The 27,055-nt window shown below is 43.5% G+C and overlaps 2 protein-coding genes across 3 annotated transcripts in view; one reads left to right on the plus strand and one right to left on the minus strand.

The window, feature by feature from the left end:
* Positions 1-14,462: 14,462 nt before the first annotated feature.
* Positions 14,463-26,724, minus strand: VBP1 (VHL binding protein 1). The gene is made up of 6 exons (XM_056537938.1): positions 26,567-26,724; positions 21,990-22,114; positions 21,839-21,905; positions 20,683-20,781; positions 16,673-16,811; positions 14,463-15,067 (listed from the first exon to the last, which is right to left on the minus strand). Exons 1-6 carry the CDS (start codon positions 26,642-26,644, stop codon positions 14,997-14,999), a joined length of 579 nt encoding a protein of 192 aa, XP_056393913.1. The 5' UTR covers positions 26,645-26,724; the 3' UTR covers positions 14,463-14,996.
* LOC130290373 (putative bifunctional UDP-N-acetylglucosamine transferase and deubiquitinase ALG13) overlaps positions 26,621-27,055 on the plus strand; it is a 167,942-nt gene continuing 167,507 nt past the window's right edge. Inside the window, exon 1 of one of the 2 annotated variants that reach the window (XM_056537934.1) lies at positions 26,621-26,758. In XM_056537934.1, coding sequence (XP_056393909.1) covers positions 26,750-26,758 — 9 coding nt within the window. In that variant the 5' untranslated portion in view covers positions 26,621-26,749. The remainder of the gene's footprint in view (positions 26,759-27,055) is intronic. The other variant, XM_056537936.1, reaches the window with a different exon arrangement.

Raw genomic sequence — 27,055 nt, forward strand, 5'->3', positions numbered from 1 at the left:
TGCGTGCTTTGCAGCATGGCCCGGTGATGTCTTCAGTTTGTGGTTCAACTGCCTGCAATGCAGGGACGCTGTCACCAAGTGGCGCTATGTGCGCTGTGTAGTATGGTAGGGCAAGCTTGTTAGTTTGAATAAAGTAAAAATAAATAAAAAGGGGAGGGTTGGATGAACAGTAATATTAATAGTTATGTATAGGGGTACATGAGGATGTGCAGTCTTGGTTATGGCCCCTGTGCATTATAATTGTACTGGTCAGAGTTGGGTGTTGTGTGTGTGTGTGTGTATATATATATATATATATATATATATATATATATATATATATATTTATTTATTAACAAGTAGGTATGGAGTTGTCAGTACATGTATACGTATACATATTACCCGTTCGGTCAGGTACAAAAAAAAAAAATAAAAAAAAAAAAAAGAGAGGGGCAATAATGGGACACAGTTTAAAATAAAAAAAGAAGTATATTGTTTACCTGTCTGCAGCCAGGTGCGTTGTTGTGGTACCAGACGGTCATCGTTGATAGCTTTCATTTATGTCTAGAAGGTTGGTTCCAATAAGGTTTATGTTCACGCTTTATCGATCATGCATCTTATGTATTCTGACTACTTACGGTTGTACCCACAATTCTTGACACACTTCCAGGTTCTTCACGACGGTCGAGGATCTATTTCACACAATATTGGTTGTTATAATCTTAAGTAGGAGAGTAGTCACAGTCGGATTAGTCAGCAGATTGCTTCTATGTTGCTTAATAGTCATCTTGATTGGTTTCAAGTCAATTATTCTGTCATGTGGACAGTCAGTTGTTGTACTAAAACACTGACACGCATGCAAGCAACATGCACGACACACAGGTGGTGGTTTACCGTTTAGTCCCACAGGGGATGGTTCGCTGACACATTCTCAGGACATCCTCATACTATTAGTCATTGGTTGCCAGTATACCTGACACGTTCTCTAGGGGTAGCCATTGGCTCACTGTTGATTACTGACACAGAGCAAAAGTTTCTCACACATAGGCGATGATTAACTGTTAAACCTCATCTTCAGGGGGAATTATCGCAGTTGATGTTGCCGACACGTCTTCAGAGCATCAAGTCGTTAATAGAGTCTGGTTTGCCGTTATCCCGACACATCTTCAGGGGTGACTTTAGCCTGCGGCTGTTACTGACATATTTTCAGAGCAGTTGCTCACTACATACGTCATATACGATATTATGTCACACGGCTTGCTCGCATCAACCAGACTCGCTCAATGTGACTCTGCAGGTTATTTGGTTAAGCACTGATGCTGTGCTAGCATTTGGTCACTCTTGGGTTCGGTTAGTTTACTCAGTGTTTAATCACAGTACCTAGCAAAATACTTTCGTTACTGTAGTGTCACGTTTAGGTCTACTCAGATTTGCGGTCCCATGGCATATCCCACAATTTGGTAGTTTGGGTCATTCTTAGCCTGTTAATTGTTGTGGTTTCGATTGTTACTCTTTCCTCAGCCCCCTCTTTTTTGGACAGGACAGGTTGGATCTTCCTCGAGATGTCACACTGTTTATACGCCCATAGGTTTTTCTGTCAAGACACTCTTGGCATTTATACGGTTCAAACGCTTGCGACGTTTGGTTTTTATACTTTCACACGTTTATGGCACTCCTAATATTCATACGCGCAGGGCAGGTATACGGTTCATACTTTTACAGCACGTACACTGTCCACAAGTTTATGGTGTTTGTATTATTCTTACGCTCATGGCATTTATACTATTCATTAGCCTATGGTATTTATGCTGTTCACACACTCATGGCAATTGTAATCATAGGCTCGGGGCATTGATACTGTTCATACGCTAATGGCGTTTATATTGTTCATACACTTAGGTTGGTTACACAATTATTATGCAATGCATATTCTCATGATACTGTGCGGTTCATTGTACCCATACTGTTCATATATTTAGGGAGTTTCCCTATCCGGAAGCTTATGGCTTTCATACCAGCCTTATGCTCATGGCAGTTATACTGTCCATACGCTCACCGCACTCATACTGTCTTACGCTCATGGCATTTATAGTGTTCACTCGCTCGTGGCCTCTATTCTGTTCAGATGCTTGTGGTGGTATACTTTCATAGGCTCATGGCATTTATTTTGCTCATACGCTCAGGACATTTATACAGTTTATTAGCACACAGTATTTATGCTGTTCACACACTTAGGCTATTTGTAAACGTATGCTCATGGCATTGATATTGTTTACACATTCATGGCATTTATATTGTGCATGCACTTATGTTATTGACACGATTCATAAGCTCAGTATACTAGGCAGTTCAGATGTTCATAGTACCCATAATGTTTATACATTTAGGGAATTTCACTGTCCATACGCTCGGGCATTCACAATGTACTTATACTCATATACTGACCATACGCTCACGGCACTCATACGGTCTTACGCTCATGACATCTATACTGTTTCACATGCTTATGGCATCTACTGTTCACACACTCATGGCATTTATACTGGTCATGTCATGGTAGTCACTGTTTATACAATCATGGTATTCAAACTGTCCATACGCTTTTGTTGTTCATACATTCATGCTACACGTGCTCCCTTGGCGTGTTGTGCAGAGCATGTGCCCATGCACTTGGGTTCAGGGCATTTCACGGCGAATTGCATTTATACAGTGCTATACGTTCATAGTATTGTGGTTGTTTTCCCACCATACCTGCCGCCTCTGCAGGGGGATGCACGGCGTAGTTGATGTTACTGAAACGTTTTTCAGATTGATAATATCATGATACATAAGTGGTTGTATACCCTCCATACCTGCCACGTCTGCAGGGGGATACATTACAGACTGGTGGTTAATGGCACGTCTTCAGAGCAACGGCATCACGACATGTAGTTGGTTCTATAATTGTTGTTATTGACACGTCTTCAGAGTGGCAACATTGCAACACATGGTGGTTGTATACCCTTCGTGCCTGCCACATCTGCAGGGGGATGCACTGCACAGTTGTTGTTGTTACTAACACGCCTTCAGAACAACTACATAAACAACACATAGGTGGTTGTATACCCCTCATACATGCCATGACTGCAGGGGACTTCATTGCATAGTTGTTGTTACTAACACGTCTTTGGAGCAACAACTTTACGACACATAGGTGGTTGTATACCCGTTGTACCTGCCACATCTGCAGGGGGATGCACTGCTTAGTTGTTGTTACTGACACATCTGCAGAGCGACATCATCATGACACATAGGCGGTTGTGTACCCATCATACCTGCCACGTCTGCAGGGGGATACACTGCATAATTGTTGTTACTGACACATCTTCAGAGCAACAACATCACGATACATAGGTGTTTGCATACCCTTTGTACCTGCCATCCTGCAGGGGGATGCACCATGCAGTTGTTGTTACTGACACGCCTTCAGAGCAACAGCATCATGGCACAGGTGGTCATATACCCTTCATACCTGCCACACCTGCAGTGGGATGCACTACATGGCTATTGTCACTGACATGCTTTCAGAAAAATAGTTTTATGACATTTAGGTGGTTGAGGAAAAAAAAAAAAGAAAAATTGATGGTTATGCAAGTCCTGTCACGTCTACGGGCATGATGGTTATGAAAAACTTGGTTCTCACAAAGACCTACAGGTACGAGTGGTATGCAAGTAATGGTCTTGTCTATAGGCACAATGGCAAGGGAGGCATCACCCCAGAGACCAGTTTTGAGTTGGAAGCTCGGCAGGTTAAAGGAAATCTGTCATCAGAATCACCCGCACTAAACCTGTTACACAGGCTTGTAGTGCGGGTGATCCTGATTAAAACGCTCCTTACCTGGTTAAAAATGGTTCCTTCCTCCCACCCCCGGCTTTTCACTTATGCAGCCCGTCTTCTTACTTGTATAGGGCCGCAGCTTGAGTGAGGCCGGGGGGAGAACGCCGCTTCCGGGTGTACGGAACGCGGCGCATCCGCGGCCCTCCACACCAGACCGAGAAAGAAGAATTAGACCAGGAGGATAAGTTCATGAATATTCATGAGCCGGGCGGCAGCTCCACCCAGCTAGAATGACGTGTGGCCGAGTCCCAGATGATAACACCTCCCACTGAGTCCCAAGCCACGAAATAACAGAAAACTAAAAATATAGATATCTTAAGAAGCGCTGAACCATTTTTAACCAGGTAAGAAGCTTTTTAATCAGGATCACCTGCACTACAAGCCCGGGTAACAGGTTTAGTGCAGGTGATTCTGATGACAGATTTCCTTTAAGGTCGATTACTGTCCAGGAAAGGGGTTATTTGAGTGTAGTAGATGGTGCGTGAGACTGTTAGGTTGATATGCACAATGTTTACTCATAGACCTGGCTAATCGTCAGGCAGGATGTTTATCCATAGACCTGGCCCTTTCACTGGCTCGATGGTTAGGCATGAATTGGTCACCCACAGTGGGCCAATACTCACGAGACCAGTTGGTCTGTAGTTTAGAGTATGGCTGTCGGTAATGTTCGGGTAGTCTTCAGGTAAGTTCTTGAGCCTGGTACTGTTACTGGTAAAATGAAGATCACGGTCAAGGTCTGTCATGTGTTCCAGTTACTCGTGTGTCTGACCGCAGGTTATGCCACATGCAGATTCAGTCAGCACCCCGGTCCCGCCACTGTACGTACTAATGATGGATTGAATTACTATACTCAAGTAGGTCACACTCTAATTAGAGATTCCCTAGCACCCAGCACTAAGATCTTACATCACAGCTTTCATTTCTCACACTACTTTCTTCGGTTCTTCAATATTCCGTTTTCCTATGACACCACCACTATCCTACCGTTTATTGGGTTTTGCCACGCAGCACTACATCTGTCTCACACTACAGTCAAACATATTTATCGGCCTTACAACATTTCATTTCACTATCCTCTTCAGAGACAGGCAATCCTGTCTATTCACGCAATCAATTCAGCTCTTAAAAGGTATTCAGTTGCACAGCACTCCCAGTGTCCTTCCCGGCAACCTATATCAAGGGACATTTCAAGATTCATGTCAGATATCCTGGTCACCCACCCGTTGGGCCATGTTCCTAGTCTAGACATAAGGGCTGCAATGTAGCTAGCCTTTTATGGCTTTGTAGGTCGGGAACATTTTTCATGCACCTGCACCAAGTCCAGGGCTCTAGTCAAATCTTAGTTAAAGGAGTACTCTGGTGAAAACCTTTTTTCTTTTAAATCAACTGGTGCCAGAAAGTTAAACATATTTTAAATTACTTCTATTAAAAAATCTTAATACTTCCAGTACTTATTAGCTGCTGAATGCTACAGAAGAAATTCATTTCTTTTTGGAACACTGATGACTTCACGAGCACAGTGCTCTCTGCTGACATCTCTGTCCATTTTAGCAACCGTGCATAGCAGATGTATGCTAAGGGCAGCATGGAGGCTTCGTGGCCTTGGGTTCAAATCCCACTAAGGACAACAATAAATAAATAAAGACTTATTATTATAATAACGTCAGCAGAGAGCACTGTGCTCATGATGTCAGCAGAGAGCATTCCAAAAAGAAAATAATTTCCTCTGTAGTATTCAGCAGCTAATAAGTACAGGAAGGATTAAGATTGTTTAATAGAAGTAATTTACAAACCTGTTTAACTTTCCGGAGCCAGTTGATTTAAAAGAAAAAAGGTTTTCACCGGAGTACCCCTTTAAGGTGGAGGGATAGTTTTTGAACTCAGAGAGTCATAGTTTTGAGTTTTTAAGCTCAAGAAACTTGTAGGCTGGGGGCTCCGGTTAAGTACTTTCCTCATAGGTTGCTCAATATACATTGGCGGTGTTTCTGAGTTGTGGTTGTCACTAAGTGACAAGGCTGGTGATTACCCGCTACTGTCTTTTGATTCAGCGGCTTTAACCACAGCACAATTGTTATCTCACATAGGCACTCTGATCTGCACTTTTGGAGGCAATCCTTGGGAATTTTTAGGGCATTCATTCCATATCAGGGCTGCAACCGCAGCCTCTAGGCATAAGGTTTCCCGTCATAGCATCCAGTAGCTAGGTAGGTGGAAGTGAGGCAGTTATGCCACCAACTTACCAAATCCATATCATGAAATGGCGGATATGGTCAGATATCTGGTTCTGTGAATATCAATTATATTTTAACCTGCATGGTCTTGTTTTTAATCCTCTAAAGGCTAACCTTTTTGGGCACAGTTTAACCGCTATTATTACTATGTACAGTTGTTTAATACTTTTTCTTGCAGGGCAATTCCTGAAGTAGATTGGTCAGGTATGAGCAGGTAAGTCTTTACGGTTACGTGTTAAGCCCTGACCACAAGTGTTAAGCCTATCAGGCTGTGTTTGTGGGAGGGTGTGCATATGGACATTTAGCGCAACCCACCCTCTCGCCCGCCCCTTTTCTCTATATCATTCCATAGGGTATGCCCTCTAAAGGCTAACCCTCAATCACAGTTTTTGGGCACAGTTCAACCGCTATTATAACTATGTACAGTTGTTTAATAGTTTTTCTTGCAGGGCTATTCCTGAAGTAGATTGGTCAAGTATAAGCGGGCAAGTCTTTATGATTTCGTGTTAAGCCCTGACCACAAATACGTATTAAACAGCTCGAACTTAAAGGAGTAGTCCAGGTTGGTAAAATGTATCCCCTGTCCAAAGAATGGGGGATAAGTGTCTGATCGTGGAGTGGAGGTGGGGGGGGGGGGGGGGGGGGGGGTTCGACCGCTGGGACCCCCCCCACAATCTCGGCTGTAAGCAGTGGCGAATTCGTCTCCTCCTTGCATCTCTATGGGAAAGCTGAAGTGTTCATGTATCTCCAACTCTCCCATAGAGATGCTTTGGAGAGGGGATTCATTTTACTAAGCTGGAGTACTTCTTTTACAGATTGACATGTTTCTTAGACCTGTTAAAAATTAAGATTGGTCTGGGTCTCAGTGTTGGAGATGGGCTTCATAGCCCGCCCCCTAAGATCAATCAGACTTCATCCAGCTATGCCTAATGATTGGAAGGCGTCTCAGCACAGGGACCATGACCGATCGTAACTTTTGAAATGTCAAGTTAATTAAAACAACTAATAATTTAAGTCGATTTGAAAACCACACTGACTGGAAGGTCAATGTTGTATGAGCTACTACAGAAAAATTTAGTCTTAGGCTTATTATTGTATTTGATATTAAATGATAATGGCAGGCATACTAGTGATAGCAAGAGGGACTCAGAAGTCTGGATTTATTTTTGTCTTCAGTACTTTTGTCAACCTCCTCAATACTTGAAGCTGCTTTTCTTAGCCGGCAGGAGGGCCAGCTGCTTGTCTACCTGTATTTAACACAAATCAGTACTCTTCTCTACTACGCTTCCTCTTTGAAAAAAAGTTGAAGAGGATTTGTTTCTCGGACAGTAAATGAAGCACAGCACATAATCAGCTGTGTGGCCTACACTAAAAACAATAAAAAGCTGACAGATGAGACGAAGCACGGTACCATGAAACAATAGTTACCTCAACTAATTTCTTTTATTTTTGCTAGTTTGTCTCATTTAAATTTTTCATATCATCCAGCTAATTTTAATAAGATAAAATAGCATGCATAACCAAAAAATGCAGCCTTATGAAGCCTAATATGTATTTGACCTTTAACCTCTGGTTATATTGGACGTGCCATCCTTGGAAGTGCCATCCTGTGAAAATGTTTGCAATAACTTGCATCACGGTTGAGGAATGGTTTCATTTGCTCCGGATTATTGTCCTGCTGCAAACTGACAGGCAGACATTCTCCTTCAGGATTTTCTGAGAGCAGAATTAATGGATCCATCAATACCCACAGAGGCAAAGTAGCCCCAAATGTTTATACTACTACCATATTTAAAATCCACATAAAAAGAAAATATATTTTAACAAATGCAACAATCTTTCATTGACTAAGGCAATAGGGTCTTTTTTGGGGGGGCAAAACTGCCACTTCAGTTTTTGGACCAAAGCCAGAAGTGGATTCTAAAATAATGGGAAAAAAATAATTTCTATTTCTACTCGATCCACTTCTGGTTTTGGCTCAAAAACTGTAGCGGCAGTTTAAAAAAAACAAAAACGTTTGCAATCTCCTCAATGAGTCATGTGCGCTTGGTTAAGTTTTGGCAGGCTGTCCCTTCTGGGAAGGTTCTTTACCATTCCAAGTTTTCTCCATTTGTAGATAATGGCTCTTGTGCACTGAAATATTAAAGCCTTAGCATTGGGCACTGTAACCCTTTCCCCACAGTTAGAAGTTATGAGTTTTTTCACATCTCAATTTGAATCTCTTTAGAACAAGGCAATAGTGTGCTGCTTTGTGGCTACAGAAATCAAACCCAGTTTACTGGCTTAGTGGGTAGTTAACCCCAGCATGGGCTGGGTGAGGTAGATCACTGGTAGGTGCTGGTTACTATCTACAGCAGACGTCTGCTAGTAATGACAAAATATTGGAGCTCACGCCAATGCTACTCATTTAACTGTTTAGATGCAGTTATCTATAGCTTTAGCAGCATCTAAACAAAACTGAAATGCATTGGTAGTATAATGGGGCCAATCAGCACCTGTATAGGAGGTTGTACCAGCAGAGCGCCATTAATCAGTGTAAGCAATAAAATGATTGCTTAGAAATAAATATTGGGGTCCTGATATTACTTTGATATTTTGATTGAAAAGCTAATAAACCCCCTAAGGACACAGCCAATTGTATTTTTGCATTTCCGTTTTTTCCCTCCTAACCTTCTAACCATAACTCTTCTATATTTCCATCAGCAGACCCAGATGAGGGTTTGTTTTTGCACAACCAAATAATATTTTATAATGACACTCATTTTACCATAGAATGTATGGCAAAACAAAAACAAAAAAAATTGTGTAGGGAAATTAAAAAGAAAAAGCACAGCATTTCATGGTTTCGTTTTCATGCTGTACACCTTATGGTAAGAATGACATGTTTTCTTTATTCTGTGCTACCCATGTTTAGATACTTTACTATTATTGTACTGCTTAAAAAAAAAACTTTTTTTTTTTTACCTACAAAAGAAGTGTTTAAAATTGCCCTATCGTGACCAGCTATAACTTGAGGGCCGTATGAGGGCTTTTTTGCACCATGATCTGTATTTTTTTTTTTTGGTACCACTTTAAAAGTTTTTTTTACCTTTACATCGTTCAACGTACAGAATCATCGACATTATATTTTAATAGTTCAGACATATATGTAAGAGCATGTACCAAATATGTTTATTTTTTTACGCTTTTTGGGGTAAAATGGGAAAAAGGGGAGATTACATTTTTTTATTGGGGGGAGGGGATTTTTCACTTTTTTTTTTTTTAAACTATTAACATTTAGTTTATGCTTCTTATGTCCCCATGGGGGACTAGCTATAGCAATTATTAGATTGTTATTACTGTTGCCTAACACCAATCAGTATTATCGTCGATCTGCTCTGGCCTACCGGGAGAACAGTAAAAGGCATGTGAGGAGACCTCTGTCCACGATCTTGGCTGATCAAATCCCCGCAGGCAATCCAAACAGCCATTAGAGGTCCTGCATTGCTGCAGATGCTGTGATCTGCATTGATCACGGCATCTGAGAGATTAATGGCGGACATTGGTGTGATCACTGATGTCCACCAGTACCGGAAAGTCCCCGTCTGCTCCTGTGCTTTATGTGTAGGACGTAAATGTACGTCCTGGCACACTAAGTACCAGCACATCAGGACATACATTTACCTTAAGGGTGTTAAAAATACAAAAACAAAAAAACATGCCTAACCTACCCGGATGCCTCACTGCTCCCTATTTCCTACTTCAAAAAAAAGTCTGCACAGCCAGTCATTGACTAAGTACACTAATGTGGCCAGTGATCAGCTGAGCAGGCCATCACTGCTGAGACTTGTCTGTCTGGGAGGAAAGGAGAAAACCCCCCTTCCCCCCACAGGGTAGGGGGAATATAGCCTGATGAAGAGGGGGTCCCTGCCCCTCGAAACGCGTTGCTGTATTGCATGCTGAAGGAATAAACCTTTTTATTTTCCAAAATACATCCGTGTCCAAGCGGTTTTATTTTTCCAAGTTCTCGGAAACTTCCACATACCTGTGACGGACTACATCTGTGACGGAGGTGAGCGCCCACAGAAGCACTTCTCTTTTTTCTCGGGACCACGGGACCGATATTCTTCTATATATGTTTCTTGTCATATGAATTTGTGTACTAAAGAACTTGTTCTTGCACTGCGCCTGTATGTTTTTATGGGTAATTGTTGGGTATAACTTCAGGTTTCAATAAAAATATTTTTGTATAAAATAGTTAACATTTTTTTGGGCTTATCATATATGGGATATGTTCAAGGCCCATGTCCACATTTGCTGGAGCGCGCAAAAGGAAAAATGGGTTCATATTAGGGATCGACCGATTATCGATTTGGCCGATATTAATCGGCCGATATTCACGATTTTGGACTATCGGTATTGGTAACTACCTTGCCGATAATGTCCCGCTCCCCGCACCGGCTAGAGACCGCCGCCGCCCCATTCTCAGTTTTATAATTACCCGTTCCCGGGGTCAGCGCTATTTCTGGCTCCTGCGGCGTCCTGTGTTACGCTGTGCAGCGCAATGACGAGTGACGTCCTCTGCGCACAGTGACAGCTCAGGAGTACGGCGCCTGAGCCAGAAGTAGCGCGGACCCGGGAATAGGTAATTATAAAACCGGGGATGGGGGAGGCAATGGGGCAGGGGCAGCGGCCGTGGTGATAGGGCTCAGGACAGACAGGGGGAGAGAAGCGGGTGGCGGTCTCTGGCACCGCAAAAGCCGCTGCAGTTCATTGATTTAAAGCGCCCGCTTTAAATCAATGATCTGCAACGGTGTTGCCGGAGGGGGGGATAGCCGTTAACTTATACCGGAATATCGGTATAAGTGATCGGCTATCGGCCCTAAAAAAAAAAAAAAAAACATAAACTAGGGATCGACTGATAATTTTTTTTTTTAAGTCTAGACGAGCACAACTGCCACAGTAGGACAGGCAAGTTGAGCCAGGCATTGACTATTATTAGTACCTGAGGAAAGCGTACATCAGCACTGAAACACGTGGTCTGCTCTTGTATAATTCAAATAAACACACAGACACACAAAAAAAAAAGCCAGTTGCTACTGTGGTGGAGACTTCTAGTGTGAACCAGGCAGTAGCGCTTGTCCAGCAAGGCACTCTCGGGAGCTCAACAGCAGCAGCAAGAGCTGAAAAGGCACCTTGTCAACACGTTTATTAAAGGGGTACTCCGGTGAAAACCTTTTTTTCTTTTAAATCAACTGGTGGCAGAAAGTTAAACATATTTGTGAATTATATAAATAATCTTAATCCTTCCAGTACTTATTAGCTGCTGAATGCTACAGAGGAAATTCCTTTTTTTTTTTTTGGAACACTGATGACATCACGAGCACAGTGCTCTCTGCTGACATCTATGTCCGTTATAGCAGATGCATAGCAGATATATGCTAAGGGCAGCATGGTGGCTCAGTAGTTCGCACTGCTGCCTTGCAGTGCTGTAGACGTGGGTTCAAATCCCACTAAGGACAACAATAAAGCATTATTATTATAACAACATCAGAGAGAACTGTGCTCGTAATGTCAGAGAGCATTCCAAAAAGAAAAGAATTTCCTCTGTAGAATTCAGCAGCTAATAAGTACAGGAAGGATTAAGATTTTTTAATAGCAGTAATTTACAAATATGTTTAACTTTCTGCCACCAGTTGATTTAAAAGAAAAAAAGGTTTTCACCGGAGTACCCCTTTAAACCACAAAACAGTGCTGGTTTTTAACCCCTTCACTTGGCAAGCAATTTTTTTTCTTCATTTTACATTTTTTGTTGCCTTCCAAATGCAGTAACATTTTAATTTTTCTGTTGACAAAGCCATACGAGGACTTGTATTTTGGCGGGACAAGTTGTACTTCAATGTCATTATTTTGGGGTTTATATATGTTATTGGTTCATTTTTATTAACTTTTAATATGCTAGTCAAAAATGCCATTTTGTGATTCATTTTTTACATTTTAAATTAACACCGTTCACCATAAAAAATAAATAATAAAAGCTTTATTCTGCGTGTCAGCGATATTACGGTGTTACCAAAAGATACGCAAGTTTCTTACTACACTGCTCAAAAAAATAAAGGAAACAACACAATGTAACTCCAAGTCAATCACACTTCTGTGAAATCACACTGTCCACTCAGGAAGCAACACTGATTGACAATCCATTTCACCTGCTGTTGTGCAAATGGAACAGACAACAGGTGGAAATTATAGGCAATTAGCAAGACACCCATTTCTCAGTTCCTATGCTTCCTGGCTGATGTTTTGGTCACTTTTTAATGCTGGCGGTGCTTTCACTCTAGTGGTAGCATGAGACGGAGTCTACAACCCACACAAGTAGCTCAAGTAGTGCAGCTCATCCAGGATGGCACATGAATGCAAGCTGTGGCAAGAAGGTTTGCTGTGTCTGTCAGCGTAGTGTCCAGAGCATGGAGGCACTACCAGGAGACAGGCCAGTACATCAGGAGACGTGGAGGAGGCCGTAGGAGAGAAACAACCCATCAGCATGTCCGCTACCTCCGCCTTTGTGCAAGGAGGAGCAGGAGGAGCACTGCCAGAGCCCTGCATAATGACCTCCAGCCTGCCACAAATGTGCATGTGTCCACTCAAACGGTCAGAAACAGACTCCATGAGGGTGGAATGAGGGCCTGACATCCACAGGTGGTGGTTGTGCTTATAGCCCAACACCGTGCAGTACATTTGGCATTCTCTGAGCACACGCTCCACTGCCTTGCTATATCCCGAAGTTGGGTGTAGTGAGGCTATCAGAGCAAAGCGCTCAAATGATCATTCTGAAGTCATAAAGACTTGAGTGTAAAGATTTAGTAGTTAAAAGTTGGGAAGGAGCTCTGCAGCAGAGAGGACGGTGGCAGGAAAGCACTTAAATCCAGATCACACCTCCATTGCGCACAAGGGAAACTTAGCATATTAGCAACATTGAGTACAACTCCGTTTCAACCACACTATACCCTGTGTATAAGGTTGAGTACAGGTGAACCAGCTGTCAGATTCCCATAAAAGGGTGCCAGAAAAAAGTGAAACTTGTCCAACAAAAAAAAAATAAAAAATAAGTCCTAAGGCAAACTGACCTGTATTTGCACTGACAGATTTAATTTAAAATTTTTGTAAATAATGGTTATTTTTTCAGCATTTTAGAACAATTGTGAAATTTTGCAGTTTTCACTTTGGCCACTAAGCCCAATACCGTATGTTCACACTGCAGAATTCCCCACAGTGAACGTTAGCATCAGTGTGAATGGGTCTTCCACGAGACCCCTTCACACTGCGGAATTTCAGCGGTGGACAATTCCGAAGCTGAAATTGTTCCGTGCAAAGAACGAGCATGTTCAGTCTGTGAGTACAGCATAGCAGTCAATGGTGGCTGCGCAGTCCTACCGCCCCCGCCTGCCAGGCTGAATCCCCGCTCGCTGAATTCCGCAACATATACGTAGTGTGAACACACTGCCATCCATACCTTAAAATGGAACTGTAAATAGGCTGTAACCTCCCGTTGTGCAGAGACCAGTTCATCAGTACAATCAGAAAATAAGAAAAAACATGGTAGTATTATTGCCTCATTTTTTTCATGGCTGTTCCACTGGTCAAAAATGTTGCAGCCAGTTGCTAAGCGAAATTGTATAAAAGCAAACCTAATATTTTACTCTAGTACACCATCTCTGCTATGAACTAGACTGTGCAAAGTGAATATCATGACAATGTGAGGATGAATAATCACAAACAATATGCTCGTGTGCAACAAATTCATTTTATCATTTTTAGATAAAAGACAAATGACATTGCCAATGGATCTGTATATACAAAGACAGATGAAAGTTTGGTGGAGGACTTTATAAGGATAAAGCTTCAAGGGGCATTTCCATCTCAAAGAGTTAGCGCCCAAAGGATAGGGAATGACAAGCTGATCGGTGGTGCCCTGAAATAAGGGTTTACATTTTAGAGATGGGAATATCCCTTTAGGAGTATCCAAGTCACTCAGTAAAAGGACAGACAGAGGATGCATGGTGTGTGGGAATGGAGATATAGCCGGAGACGGATCTTTCTTAATCTTTGTGATAATTGTGCAGCATACAAGAGAAGCAGAGAATTTTAGCTAACAAAAAAAAATTTTTTAAAAATATACATAAAATGGAGATTTTATAAAAGAGGCTATATACACACACACCACCAATATTTCAGTGCTTATGAACATAGATCGTATGAGGGCTGGCAGCTCCCCACAAGTCTCCCATGGCCACAGTGAATATGGTTTCTACTCCCATCACACTGGAATATAAAACAATGTAAGGCCTGTGTTTTAACAAATTAAAGATTACAGAGTAAAGTCAAGCAAACCAGAAGGCACTTAGTGGATTTATTAACACTCTCCAGGTGTATAGTACACAACACGTGCTGATACCTTTCTAAACATCACATACATTATTACTCAGACCTAATTTACTAAGTGGCCATACAAGAAGCCAATAATTCTTATCCTTTCTGTTATAATTCTTATCCTATCCTTATTGTTAAATTACCATAAACCAAGGGGCATGCATGTAATGGGGCTACAGTGAAACCTCTGCAGAAGACCATCCCCTTATCCAGACAAGATTTCTCATGACTATAGTCCAGCATGCATGATGCATAGTGCTTTTTCTTTTAAGAAGTCCACTTAATACAATTTGGGTGGTCTTAAAGAGGTTTCACTATGGATGAATAAATAAGGGGGGGGGGGGGGGAGAAGTGTCTGTTTTAAGGGATAGTGACAGGGAGGGCCAAGGCAGGGCCACAATGTAATGTCCATCCCAAGTGCCCACACAAACTGGGAATTGTCTAAAACAAACAAACAATCTGTGTCTGGAAATTTTTAAGTCTAGTTAAAAGAGGCTCAGCTATGCTTTGCTTTTAGAGGGATCATCCTTGTTTCTTCTCTTTACATCCCAGTTGTAAACTCTTGCCATGTCTGGAATATGTGTTAAAGAAATATGAGCAAAAACGTACTGAACATTTGTTACAGAAAGAAGTCTACTATTTAACTCCTATAGCTGAATAAAAAACCACCACATGTTTCTAGTACTCTTGCCCCAGCTGTGCTGTGTAGATGGGGACAGAATGTTACATAATGGCATATTGTGAGGTGCTCATCACTACAGTAGGGCCATTATTTCATAGAATAGCAACACTATACATAAATACGATTAAAGGCGTTGCCAACCTGGATATGCTTCTCCATATCGCTTACTCGGATACAGTGGTCAACATCTATCAGTTACAGAAGAAGAGGAGAAGAAAAAAAAATAGATATGGAGAACTCATAACTATGAAACCTAGAGTTCCTGAATTATTCTGTCATGTCATCTTAACTCTTCATTACTTTCTAAGATGTAATGCTAGTTGTTGTGCTGATGGGATAAGCGCAGAGTGATTGCTTTATTACATGCTTCATTTTGGGCATTTGAACCAATTGTGAAAATTCTGCCCAGGGTAGTAAGTCGACCAGAAACAAAAATGACAGGTAACTTTACAGGATTTGATTCAACCTTTCCACCTGACCATTGGACTGAGGGTGGTAGGCAGAGGGAAAAGTCCAGATTGATGTCAAGACGGGAACAGAGCACGCCAAAACTTGGAAACTAATTGCACACCACGATCCAAGACGATGTGATTGGGAAGGCCATGAAGACGAAAAACATGTTGAAAATATTTTGCAAGCTGTGGAGCAGATGGAAGACCTGGCAACAGAATGAAATGAGCCATCTTGGAGAAACGATCGACCACCCAGATGACCTTATTTGAAATATATTTAAATTGTTATCATAGATTAGGAAATGACAGTTTAACCAAGTAGTTAATTTGGTCAATAACCAAACTGCTTCCCGAGACAGTATGGTTTGTCAGTGCCAGTCTACTGATCCATACCTGTTAAAAAGGAGTACTCCAGCGCTGCTTTTTTCTCCTTTTTTTGCCCAGGCTGCAACACAAAAAAAAAATAAAAAAAATACAAACCTTTACCTACCTTCCTCTGTTCCCCATTGCGCCCTATCGGTCTTCGGCAGCCTGGACCGATGGCGGCACGAAGATCTGATTGTGCTCTTTATTTGAGCACAATCTGATAAAGAAAAGCAGCACTGGAGTACTTTAAAAAAATATTTTGATATGATGTAGATAATACTATTATATGTATATTTGTAATCTACATTGAAAAAGAAAAATGCTGTCCCTGCAGCTATTGCATGTGTGTCTCTGAGGAGTCCAAATACAGGATGTGAGGGGGGGACCAGCAGGGCTCTGTGCAGGCTCCTGGCTTGTCAATCATCCTGATGTGTGAACCTAGAGTGTGTCATAGAGCCTCAGGGCACAGAGCCCTGCTTGTCCACCCTCACTTCTTGTATTTGGACTCCTCAGACACATGCGATAGCTGCAGGAACAAATATATACACATTTTTTAACCAATGTATATCACAAATATACATATAATGGATATTATATAAAAAGTTTTTTGTTAACGACAGGTACACTTTAAAAAGGGTTTCATAAAGAAACAATGGCAACACCTTGAAAAGGATACTGACTTCAGTGGTGGTGAACTGGTCCCGCAAGAAGTCAAGGTCCTCTTCTGTTGATTCAAGATTCCTTGTGGCTGTAGACAGATTCTTTTCTAGTAAAGCCTGAGCTTCATCAATCTCATACTCAAGCATTACATTGGCCTAGGAATTAAAGAAATTGTTAAAATATACATCTGACAAGAGCAAGGAATTGAAGTTTTGAACTGTACAAAACTATAATGTAAATATTGTTGGGAGTTTCCAACAGTATCCAGCATATGGGGCCGAGCTGTCGCACCACACAATGTTGTGTTAATAACTTCAAGGTGCAGCACCGTTTTCTGAACTATCCACGGAAGGTTCAAAGATGCAACCACAGGAGAAGTCATTGTATTTGGTGTTACCTTGTTAAAAGCTCAATAATTAAACAAATTAGCATTTTTGGTCTTACCTGCAAGAACTAGCACAGAAATAGAACTTTCCCAATACGGAAAGTGTCAGAGCATATTTTTTCATAAGTCTCTTGATTTACCCAGGCTTTTTCCCCCCCATCTAAGATAAAGTAAACCTGTTACTAGTGTCCTGCTGCCTGAACTACATGGCTGAATGAAACAATCGTCCTTATAGTAGTATTTAACCATCCCCCCCCCCCCCACCCCAAGTGTCTGAAAGGGTCACTGTCAAGTGTAAACATTAGAGCGGGGAGTTTCCTTTGACCATTCCGCACCCAAACAAAGGGCTAACAAGTAGTCTGGAGAAGGCCCAAGGACATCTCCAGTTTTTAAAGCAGGGGCAGGCCTGTAGAAACAAACCCCTGTCAAGTGCATTGAGGCCAAAAGGACATTTTTCATTTTGGACATGGACTCAGTCAGTACGATAAGGGCATCACTCAGGCAGGTGAGACTCCACTGGAAAAAGGTTGACACCCCCGGCTCTACACAACCCACAAAAATTATGAGATATGTGAACCTTTGGAGCAATGTTTATTCCCCGCCTTCCTAGTTACTATAGCTCCTCTGCAGACTACACACTTCCATGGTAACAGGCAGTAAACACTAATGTAATCCTGCAGTCTAATATCTTTCTCATCTAATATCTTTACACAAAAAGGAAAAAAAACACCACAGAAAATGATCAAACGGCCAGCCATGCATGAACTATCCTGAGCCTCCTTGGGCACTGAAACCTTGGATATACTTAACATTTGGTAGGTTAGGCATAAAACAAAGAAGGACATGCAATGGCAGGATCAGCCTCAGATGCCCATTACCATGGAGCACTATAATTTGCATAGTAACTGCAGAAACAAAATAGTGGGAACTTTTGAGCTTTAACTTATTTTTCTGTTGAGCTATACGAGAGGGTCTAGTTTTTGCAGGACGAGTACAGGGTGGGCAATTTATATGGATACACCTTAATAAAATGGGAATGGTTGGTGATATTAACTTCCTGTTTGTGGCACATTAGTATATGTGAGGGGGGAAACTTTTCAAGATGGGTGGTGACCATGGCGGCCATTTTTGAAGTCGTCCATTTTTAATCCAACTTTTGTTTTTTTCAATAGGAAGAGGGTCATGTGACATCAAACTTATTGGGAATTTCACATGAAAAACGATGTTGTGCTTGGTTTTAACGTAACTTTATTCTTTCATGAGTTATTTACAGCCATTTACATGTCGTCGAGGTTAACACATGAGGAGCGGATAGAAATTGTGTTGATGTCTGGTGAACGCAGTAACCGGGTCATTGCAGCAGATTTCAATGCAAGACACCCTACGAGACCACCCATCTCCCATGCTACAGTTAGCAAACTGCTTGCTAAGTTTCATGAAATTGGTTCAGTGTTGGATTTGCCAAAATGTGGACGCATGAAACCGGTCACTAATTAAGAAACATCAGTGGCTGTTCTAGCTTCATTCAGCAAGACCCCACAGTGTAGCACTCACCGCATGTCACTGGAGAGTGGCATTAGTCGAACATCCCTTCGGCGGATATTAGCTACTCACAAATGGCCTCCCTTAAACTCCAGCTACTGCAGCATCTCAACAAGGATGACCCAGATCGTCTCACTGAATTTGCAGAATGGGCAAAACAAAAATTGGAACAGGACCCTCAGTTTACGCAGAAGATTTTGTTCAGTGATGAGGCAAACTTTTATGTGAATGGTGAAGTTAACAAACAAAACCACCGCTATTGGTCTGACGCTAACCCACATTGGTTAGATCCCTCCAAGACTGTTGGAACACAAAAATTGATGTTATGGTGTGGTATATGGGGTACAAAGATAGTGGGGCCATTCTTCATCAATGGAAACCTCAAGGCGACTGGATATGCGAAATTGCTACATGATGATGTGTTTCCCTCTTTATACACTGAAGCTGGCACGTTCCCTGAGTTTTTCCAGAAAGATGGTGCACCACCACATTATGGGTGTCAGGTCCGAGCATTCCTAGATGAACAGTTTCCTGGAAAGTGGATTGGTTGTCGTGGGCCAGTTAAATGGCCCCCAAGGTCTCCCGATCTGACCCCCTTAGACTTTTATCTTTGGGGTCATCTGAAGGCAATTGTCTATGCCGTGAAGATACGAGATGTGCAGCACCTGAAACTACGGATACTGGAAGCCTGTGCTAGCATTTCTCCTGCGGTGTTGCTATCAGTGTGTGAAGAGTGGGAGAAGAGGGTTGCATTGACAATCCAACACAATGGGCAGCACATTGAACTAGGGATCAACTGATTATCGGTTTGGCCGATATTATCGGCCAATAATCACGATTTTGGGCATTATCGGTATCGGCAATTACCTTGCCGATAATGCCCCGCCCCGCCAACCCCCCCCCCCGCCCCACGTCGCACCCCCCACCGCACCGCCCCAATTGCATCCCCCGTTTTATAATTACCTGCTCCCGGGGCCCACACTACTTCTTGCTTCAGCTGCGTCCTGCGTTACGCTGTGCGCAATGACGAGTGACGTGAGCGACGTGACATCACCGTCAGTGCGCACAGTGACAGCTCCGAAGGACGCCACCGGAGCCAGATGTGGAGTGGACCCCGGGAACAGGTAATTATAAAACCGGGGATGGGGAGGCAATGGGGCCAGTGCAGGGGGGGTCTATCGCGGTGCGGGGAGCGGTGGCAGGTCTCAGGCCCTATGGCACCGCAAAAGCCACTGCAGTGAATTGATTTAAAGCGCCCGCTTTAAATCAATGATCTGCAGCGGTGTCGCGGGGGGATAAATAGCCGATAACTTATACCGGAATATCGGTATAAGTTATCGGCTATCGGCCCTAACCTCCACCGATTATCGGTATTGGCCCTAAAAAAACGATATCGGTCGATCGCTACATTGAACACATTTTATAAGTGGTCAGAAACTTGTAAATAACTCAAAAGAATACAGTTACTTTTTCTTGTGAAATTCCCAATAAGTTTGATGTGTCACATGACCCTCTTCCTATTGAAACAAAAGCTGGATTCAAAATTTCTGACTTCAAAATGGCTGCCATGGTCACCACCCATCTTGAAAAGTCCCCCCCCCCCCCCCTCACATATACTAATGTGCCACAAACAGGAAGTTAATATCACCAACCATTCCCATTTTATTAAGGTGTATCCATATAAATGGCCCACTCTGTAGATATTTTCAATAGTACTATTTTGGGGACCATACTACTTTTTACATTTTTGGGAGGGTAAGTGAACTAATGCAGCAATTCTAGGACTGCATTTTATTTTTACAGAGTTTTACTTGTGCAAGTTCAACGTAATTGTTTTATAGCTCTGGTCATTCCAAAAAGTGGCAATATCAATTGTGTTTCTTTTTCCCCCAGTACATTTTTACCTCTCTATCACCGTATCTGAAGAATCTTCAATCATGCCCCTTGTAGCAGAGTTGCATTATACATATAAAGCAGACTGGGAGAAGTATTTGCAATAGGGATATATACAGCGAATGGTGGAAAGGGGTTAAAATACCTTTACAGCTTTTACCTACTTATTTCCACCATTTTGCATAAATATATATTAAAGTACTCACCCCAAGCCATAGGCAGACTTTGTCTGTTGGTGGAACTGATGCTTTACAATACAGATTATCTGCCAGCAAAAACCTTGTTTCCATTGGTTCAGTAGTATTCTGCAGAAGTCAAACATGTTGTATCCACAAGGTTAACACACAGTTGTGTAATTCATGTCTGTTAAACATTTTAGTTGCTTTTTTCGGAGTTTCTGAGAGCTGCTTAGTCAGTCCTCTGAATGTAACTTAGACAAGAATTCTGCAAGTCAAAGCCAATCATTGATGTAATTCCTTCAAAAGCTCTGACTGCTTAAAAACCTTAACATGTGACAAGTTATCATTGGTTCCAGGACCCCCTGAATTACCAAAATAAATGAGCAGATTCCAATCAATCCACACCCCTACCCCTTAATTCCCTGGTTGAACTTGATGGACATATATGTCTTTTTTCGACCGTACTAACTATGTAACTAAATCCATAAACTATACTTGGCTCTCTGAGGACTGCCAGGATGAAAAAAAAAGGGCACATTGCTCAGTCAAGCACCACTGCCCCTTCATATTTGTGATTGGTGAGGGGTCTCAGCACATGGATCCCCAACTGATAGCTACTTCTGACTTGTCAACTGTTAAATTTTTTCATTGTGGCGCTTTAATAGCCAAACCTTATTTTTACATCAACATACCACATAAGGACTTGTTTTTTTGTGGAAAAAGATGTACTTTAGTAGTACCTTTTGGGGTTCCTATAACTTATTGTTTAAAAAAAAAAAAAAAAAAAAAAAAAAATCTGTGAGTTGGTACCACTACAGAAATACACTAGTACACCAACTGAAATTGTGAATAAGGAAATGAACAAACTACAGATAATGTTTAGAGATGAGGGAAGTTACAGTGATTGAATTAGTCAAGAACCTCATGGCTCGGCGTTTGCTGACTTTATCCTGCATAAATGAGTTCAGCTTTCAGGTGCTCCGGTGGGCTGGAAAAGGTGGATACAGTCCTAGGAGAGAGTCTCCAGCCCACCGGAGCACCTGAAAGCTGAACTCATTTATGCAGGATAAAGTCAGCAAACGCCGAGCCGAGAAGTTTGTGATGTATCGAAGCACTGTAACTTCGCTCATCTCTAATAATGTTTCACCACACAACATGACACCACATAGGCATATATAATTACCTTTTTCTTCTGCATATGCTTTAAAATTTCTAGTGTCTGTTTAATATCTGGGATCTGACTTTTAAGCCTACAAACAAACAATTACGAAATCATAATCATGTCTTATGTTACACACAAACAAGATGTAAAACCGCATCACATAAACACTTACCTTCTCTTCTTCTGAGAGAGATTTAATTCCATAAACTTGTATTTCTGGTACTGTTCATCTAGCCTCTTTAGCACTACATCAGCTGTCTCATTGCCAGGTTTCTTCATAAAGGAATCTACATCTTCCTGCAAATTATTAAAAGTGGTTATCCTGGATTAGAAAAGCAGAGCTGATTTCCTATATATATCCAATATTTGTGCACCTCTGAAAACGTACACAAATAAAATCATTTCATATATATATTAGGGATCGACCGATATCTTTTTTAGGACCGCTACGATAATCGGTGGAGGTTAGGGCCGATAGCCGATAACTTATACAGATATTCCGGTATAAGTTATCGGCTATTTACCCCCCGCGACAACGCTGCAGATCATTGATTTAAAGCGGGCGCTTTAAATCAATGAACTGCAGCGGCTTTTGCGGTGCCATAGACCACCGCCGCCACCACCCGCTTCTCTCCCCCTGCCTGTCCGGGGGTCCTGAGTCCTATCACAGCCACTCCGCGCCCCCTACCGCCCCAATCCCCGGTTTTATAATTACCTGTGCCTGGGGTCCACTCTACATCTGGCTCCGGTGGCGTCTTCTGAGCTGTCACTGTGCGCACCGACTGTGACGTCGCGTCACTCGTCATTGCGCACAGCGTAACGCAGGAGGAGCCAGAAGTAGTGTTGACCCCGTGAACAGGTAATTATAAAACCGGGGATGGGGGAGGCAATGGGGCATATATATATGGGATGAGTATTTAACTCAGGGAGAGTTCACCACTCCTGGTGTAACGGCGCTTTCAAGGGCCACTAAGCACTCCGCAGGCATTCTGGGTAGGGGAATATGCAAATCAGCACATTACATCACCTTTTCAGGCGATGTTCCCTGGTATCAGCTTAGCTCCAGTTACGGAATATAAAAAGCTAATCGGGATTAATGCCAAGCCAGAACTCTCTCTCCAGATGGGTGCTCTTTCCTTCTGGGCCGATACCGATAATCTGGCCCGATACCGATAATCGGTGGAGGTTAGGGCCGATAATTTATACCGGAATATCGGTATCGGCTATTTATCCCCCCTCGACACCGCTGCAGAACATTGATTTAAAGCGGGCGCTTTAAATCAATGCACTGCAGTGGCTTTTGCGGTGCCATAGGCAGCCGCCGCCGCCACCACCCGCTTCTCTCCCCCTACCTGACAGGGTGGTCCGGGCCATCCATCCTTCCTTCCTGTAGTGTCCGGCAGCATTCCGGGAGGAGGGTGAACCGGTCCGGGCTTTCCTTCTCCGGGGGTCATCTTCTCCACTCCGGGCAGGCTCCGGCCTAGTACGCTGCATAGACACCGCTGCGCAGTGATGCCCGTGTGCAGCGACGCACCTGACGTCACGGCGTAGCGGCGTCTATGCAGCGTACCAGGCCGGAGCCTGCCCGGAGAAGAAGGACAGCCCGGACCGGTTCACCCTCCACACGGAATGCCGCCGGACACTACAGGAAGGAAGGAAGGATGGCCCGGACCACCCCCATTACGGGTAAGTTTAAATTATTTTTTTTTATTGACTCGGAGGGTGGGGGAGGGGCCCGACCGGTATAGCGGTATGGGCAAAAGTCCATACCGGTATACCGCCCAGCCCTACGGTGGGGGGGGGGGGTACGACGCAGTGCGGTGGGACAGGGGGGCGGTCGCGGTGCGGGGCATTATCGGCAAGGTAATTGCCGATACCGATAATGCCCAAAATCGTGATTATTGGCCGATAATATCGGCCATACAGATAATCGGTCGATCCCTAGCATTAATCCCGATTAGCTTTTTATATTTCGTAACTGGAGCTAAGCTGATACCAGGGAACATCGCCTGAAAAGGTGATGTAATGAGCCGATTTGCGTATTCCTCTCTCTATTTTACAGCTGCACAATTTATCACAATCAAATCACGATTTTTGCCCTCTCAAAGAATGTGCAATTATGAGAAACAGTGGGGGCGCATTTTGAAGGGGTTGGGCCTCGCTGCACGGGAGCCAACAAGCAGATGAAACATGGAAGTTGAGCTGGTAAGTGAGCTCAGGCCGCAACTATAGACTCCAGCCTGCATTGCACTGTTTCTCCTCCCAGCAGTGCTTAGTGCTGGGTACTTAACCCTTCCACGACTGGTCGCCATATGTATACGAGGCAGCCGTGTGCCAGGTCTATGAAGTGACCTCAGGAGTGGAGCTCTTCATACTGGCGAATGCCGGACATCAAAGTTAATCTCGGCATCTACAATGGCCAAACTCAAGTGCCGGGAGCTCAGTGGTAAGTATAACTGAGTGTGCATTTAATTTGTAGAATATTTTTTTAATAGAAGTAATTTACAAATCTGTTTAACTTTCTGACACCAGTTGATAAAAAAACATTTTCCAGGGGAGTAACCCTCACAATAGATGTTCTATACTATAAATGGAACAACCTTCTTGCTGAGTGATTCGTACATCAAAAGTGAAAGTTAGGGTCAGGTGGTCGCTTTAATCAAACAAGGGGGGCTGTGCGTCAGCAAGTACATTCAATAGATGCTGTGGCACAGTACACTGTCCTGCCACTATCTGACACTGGGCACGGAGAGATAATACTGCCCACTAAACAATACAGCTGCTTTGGAAACTATATGAAGTCTGGTATTATAGTGTATGTGTGATATTCTAATTAGGCTGGGTACACACTACATTTTGTAACTACGGTTCCCGTATATGGCTGGGAGGAGGGGGCGGGGCTTAATCAGTAGTTTGGCAACAGCTGGAGGCACCCTGGTTGGGAAACACCGCTGTAGGAGTTCCCAGGCAGGTCATGAGAACTGTGTGTACCAACATCTTAGAGGACCTGTCTTGTAAGATGGTGGTTTTCAGGGTTAGCATGGATTAGGCAAGTATAACTGAGTGTGCATTTAATTTGTAGAAGAATCAGGCTCCTCCTGGGTTGGTTAAGCATACCTCCGCTAAGGCTCTCCGGCCCTAACTGACAAAGGGCATTAAAGATGCAGTTTCACAATATATCTTGCTGGGTTCACACTACATTTTGTAACTACGGTTCCCGTATCCGGCTGGGGGAGGGGGGGATTAATCGCCTCCGGTCGGCTGCTTTTTCTGCCGTATGCGGGTTCCCGACCGTAGGCAAAAATATGGTCGCTTGGTTAAGCGGAGGTATGCTTAACCAACCCTGGAGGAGCCTGATTCTTCTACAAATTAAATGCACACTCAGTTAGGCTGGGTTCACAACCCATTTTCTTAAATACGGTTCCCGTATATGGTTGGGAGGAGGGGGGCGGGGCTTAATCGCGGCGCCCGCACTCAGCCGTATTCGGGAACCGTATTTAATGTATGTCGTTTTCGGCCATATGCGGTTTCCCGACCGCAGGCAAAAATGTGGTCACGATTAACCCCCGCCTCCCTCCTCCCAACCGTATACGGGAGCCGTATTTAAGAAAACGTGGTGTGAACCCAGCCTTATACTTACCTAATCCATGCTAACCCTGAAAACCACCATCTTACAAGACAGGTCCTCTAAGATGTTGATACACACAGTTCTAATGACCTGCCTGGGAACTCTTACAGCGGTGTTTCCCAACCAGGGTGCCTCCAGCTGTTGCCAAACTACAACTCCCAGCAGCCTTTGGCTGTCCGGGCATGCTGGAAGTTGTAGTTTGGCAACAGCTGGAGGCACCCTGGTTGGGAAACACTGTCCTATAGGAATTACCTCTGCCTGCTGCTACTGGACCTGTTTAGAGAGCAACGATATGACAATACAATCCTTCATGGATGATGTCTCAATTTGGCAGGAAGCAAATACCAACAGGGTGTCAGCATAATGCCTAAGTGCCCTATCACATATGCCAACACTCGCCAATTACGTAGATCAGTACTTGCTTACAAAGTCTATTACATGGCCAAAGAACAGAAGGCCACACAAAACTGCAGCTCAATGCTTCCAACGTTTATCACCACCCTATTACATAGGGAGATGTGTGGTAACATTCCAGCAAAACACAAAGGCCCAGCATTCATTGGCTGATCACTGTCTCATTCCACTGGGCTATATAGCAATCACCCATAATATGGCTGTAAACAGGCTGATCCAGCAGGGGGCAGCAGTGGGACCACTCACTCCAGTCTACAGTGGTCTCCAGAGCTCAGTGACACTACATCTATAATGAGATTTACTGCATTGTGGCCAAGAAACCTAAGCGAATGGCATATAAGGCTCTGTTCACACTTATATTGGAAGATCCATAACAGGAGGATAGGGTCACACTGTGCTGTTATACAAGAAAGACCCCATTGTAAATGAACAGGACCTATTAGGTGCAGTTATATTATTTCCATAATACACTGGAGAATTCCTAGTGTCAGCCAAGCCTGCGTTACCGGTAACTGCCATGACAGGGGCCACATGTGTGCGGGGAAGGGCGGGGCCGAGCGATCCACAAACGCTGCCATGTATGGATGCGGCCGCCTAGGCAACAAGACAGCCGCGTCCCACAGGACCACCGGGCACCCGCCCCACAGATCCCCGCCGACGGCCCCTACCACACTCAACCCGCGTAAGGGCACAACCAGCGAGCCTACCACAAACACGGCTTCGGGGATGCCCAGGTGCCCCTTCCTGAAACCAGCCACACCACCGCCTTCCTTGGTCGCCGCCATCTTGAAAGCCGTGCGTGCTAAGCGTCAACGTGCTTCACTAGTACGAGCACGTCAAGTCTGAGCCCCGCCCCTCTACATGCTGATTGGATAAGAAGCCTTTGGCGAATGACCATGGTAACAGGCACCCTCCTGAGATCAGTGGAGATATCGCGCGGTGTCTGTTATGACCTGTATAGAGAAAGGAGCTCCACTTTATGCAGGAAACATGTGATCTCCACTCCAGCTCAGTGCCACCTACTCCACACCATCATCATCATCATCACCACCACAGATCAGTGCCACCTACTCCACACCATCATCACAGATCAGTGCCACCTACTCCACACCATCATCATCATCATCATCATCACCACCACAGATCAGTGCCACCTACTCCACACCATCATCACAGATCAGTGCCACCTACTCCAC

The sequence above is a fragment of the Hyla sarda genome, chromosome 9 (assembly GCF_029499605.1).
Source record: "Hyla sarda isolate aHylSar1 chromosome 9, aHylSar1.hap1, whole genome shotgun sequence".
NCBI lineage: Eukaryota > Metazoa > Chordata > Amphibia > Anura > Hylidae > Hyla > Hyla sarda.

What these genes read in the sequence shown, in the direction of transcription:
- VBP1 (XM_056537938.1), bottom strand. Translation starts at nt 26,644, where the DNA reads ATGGCGGCGACCAAGGAAGGCGGTGGTGTGGCTGGTTTCAGGAAGGGG. An exon ending in AGCATATGCAGAAGAAAAAG is followed by an intron (nt 20,782 to 21,838) that starts GTAATTATATAT and finishes TGACTTCTGCAG; the next exon opens with AATACTACTGAACCAATGGA. An exon ending in GTTCACCACCACTGAAGTCA is followed by an intron (nt 15,068 to 16,672) that starts GTATCCTTTTCA and finishes CACATATTCCAG; the next exon opens with ACATGGCAAGAGTTTACAAC.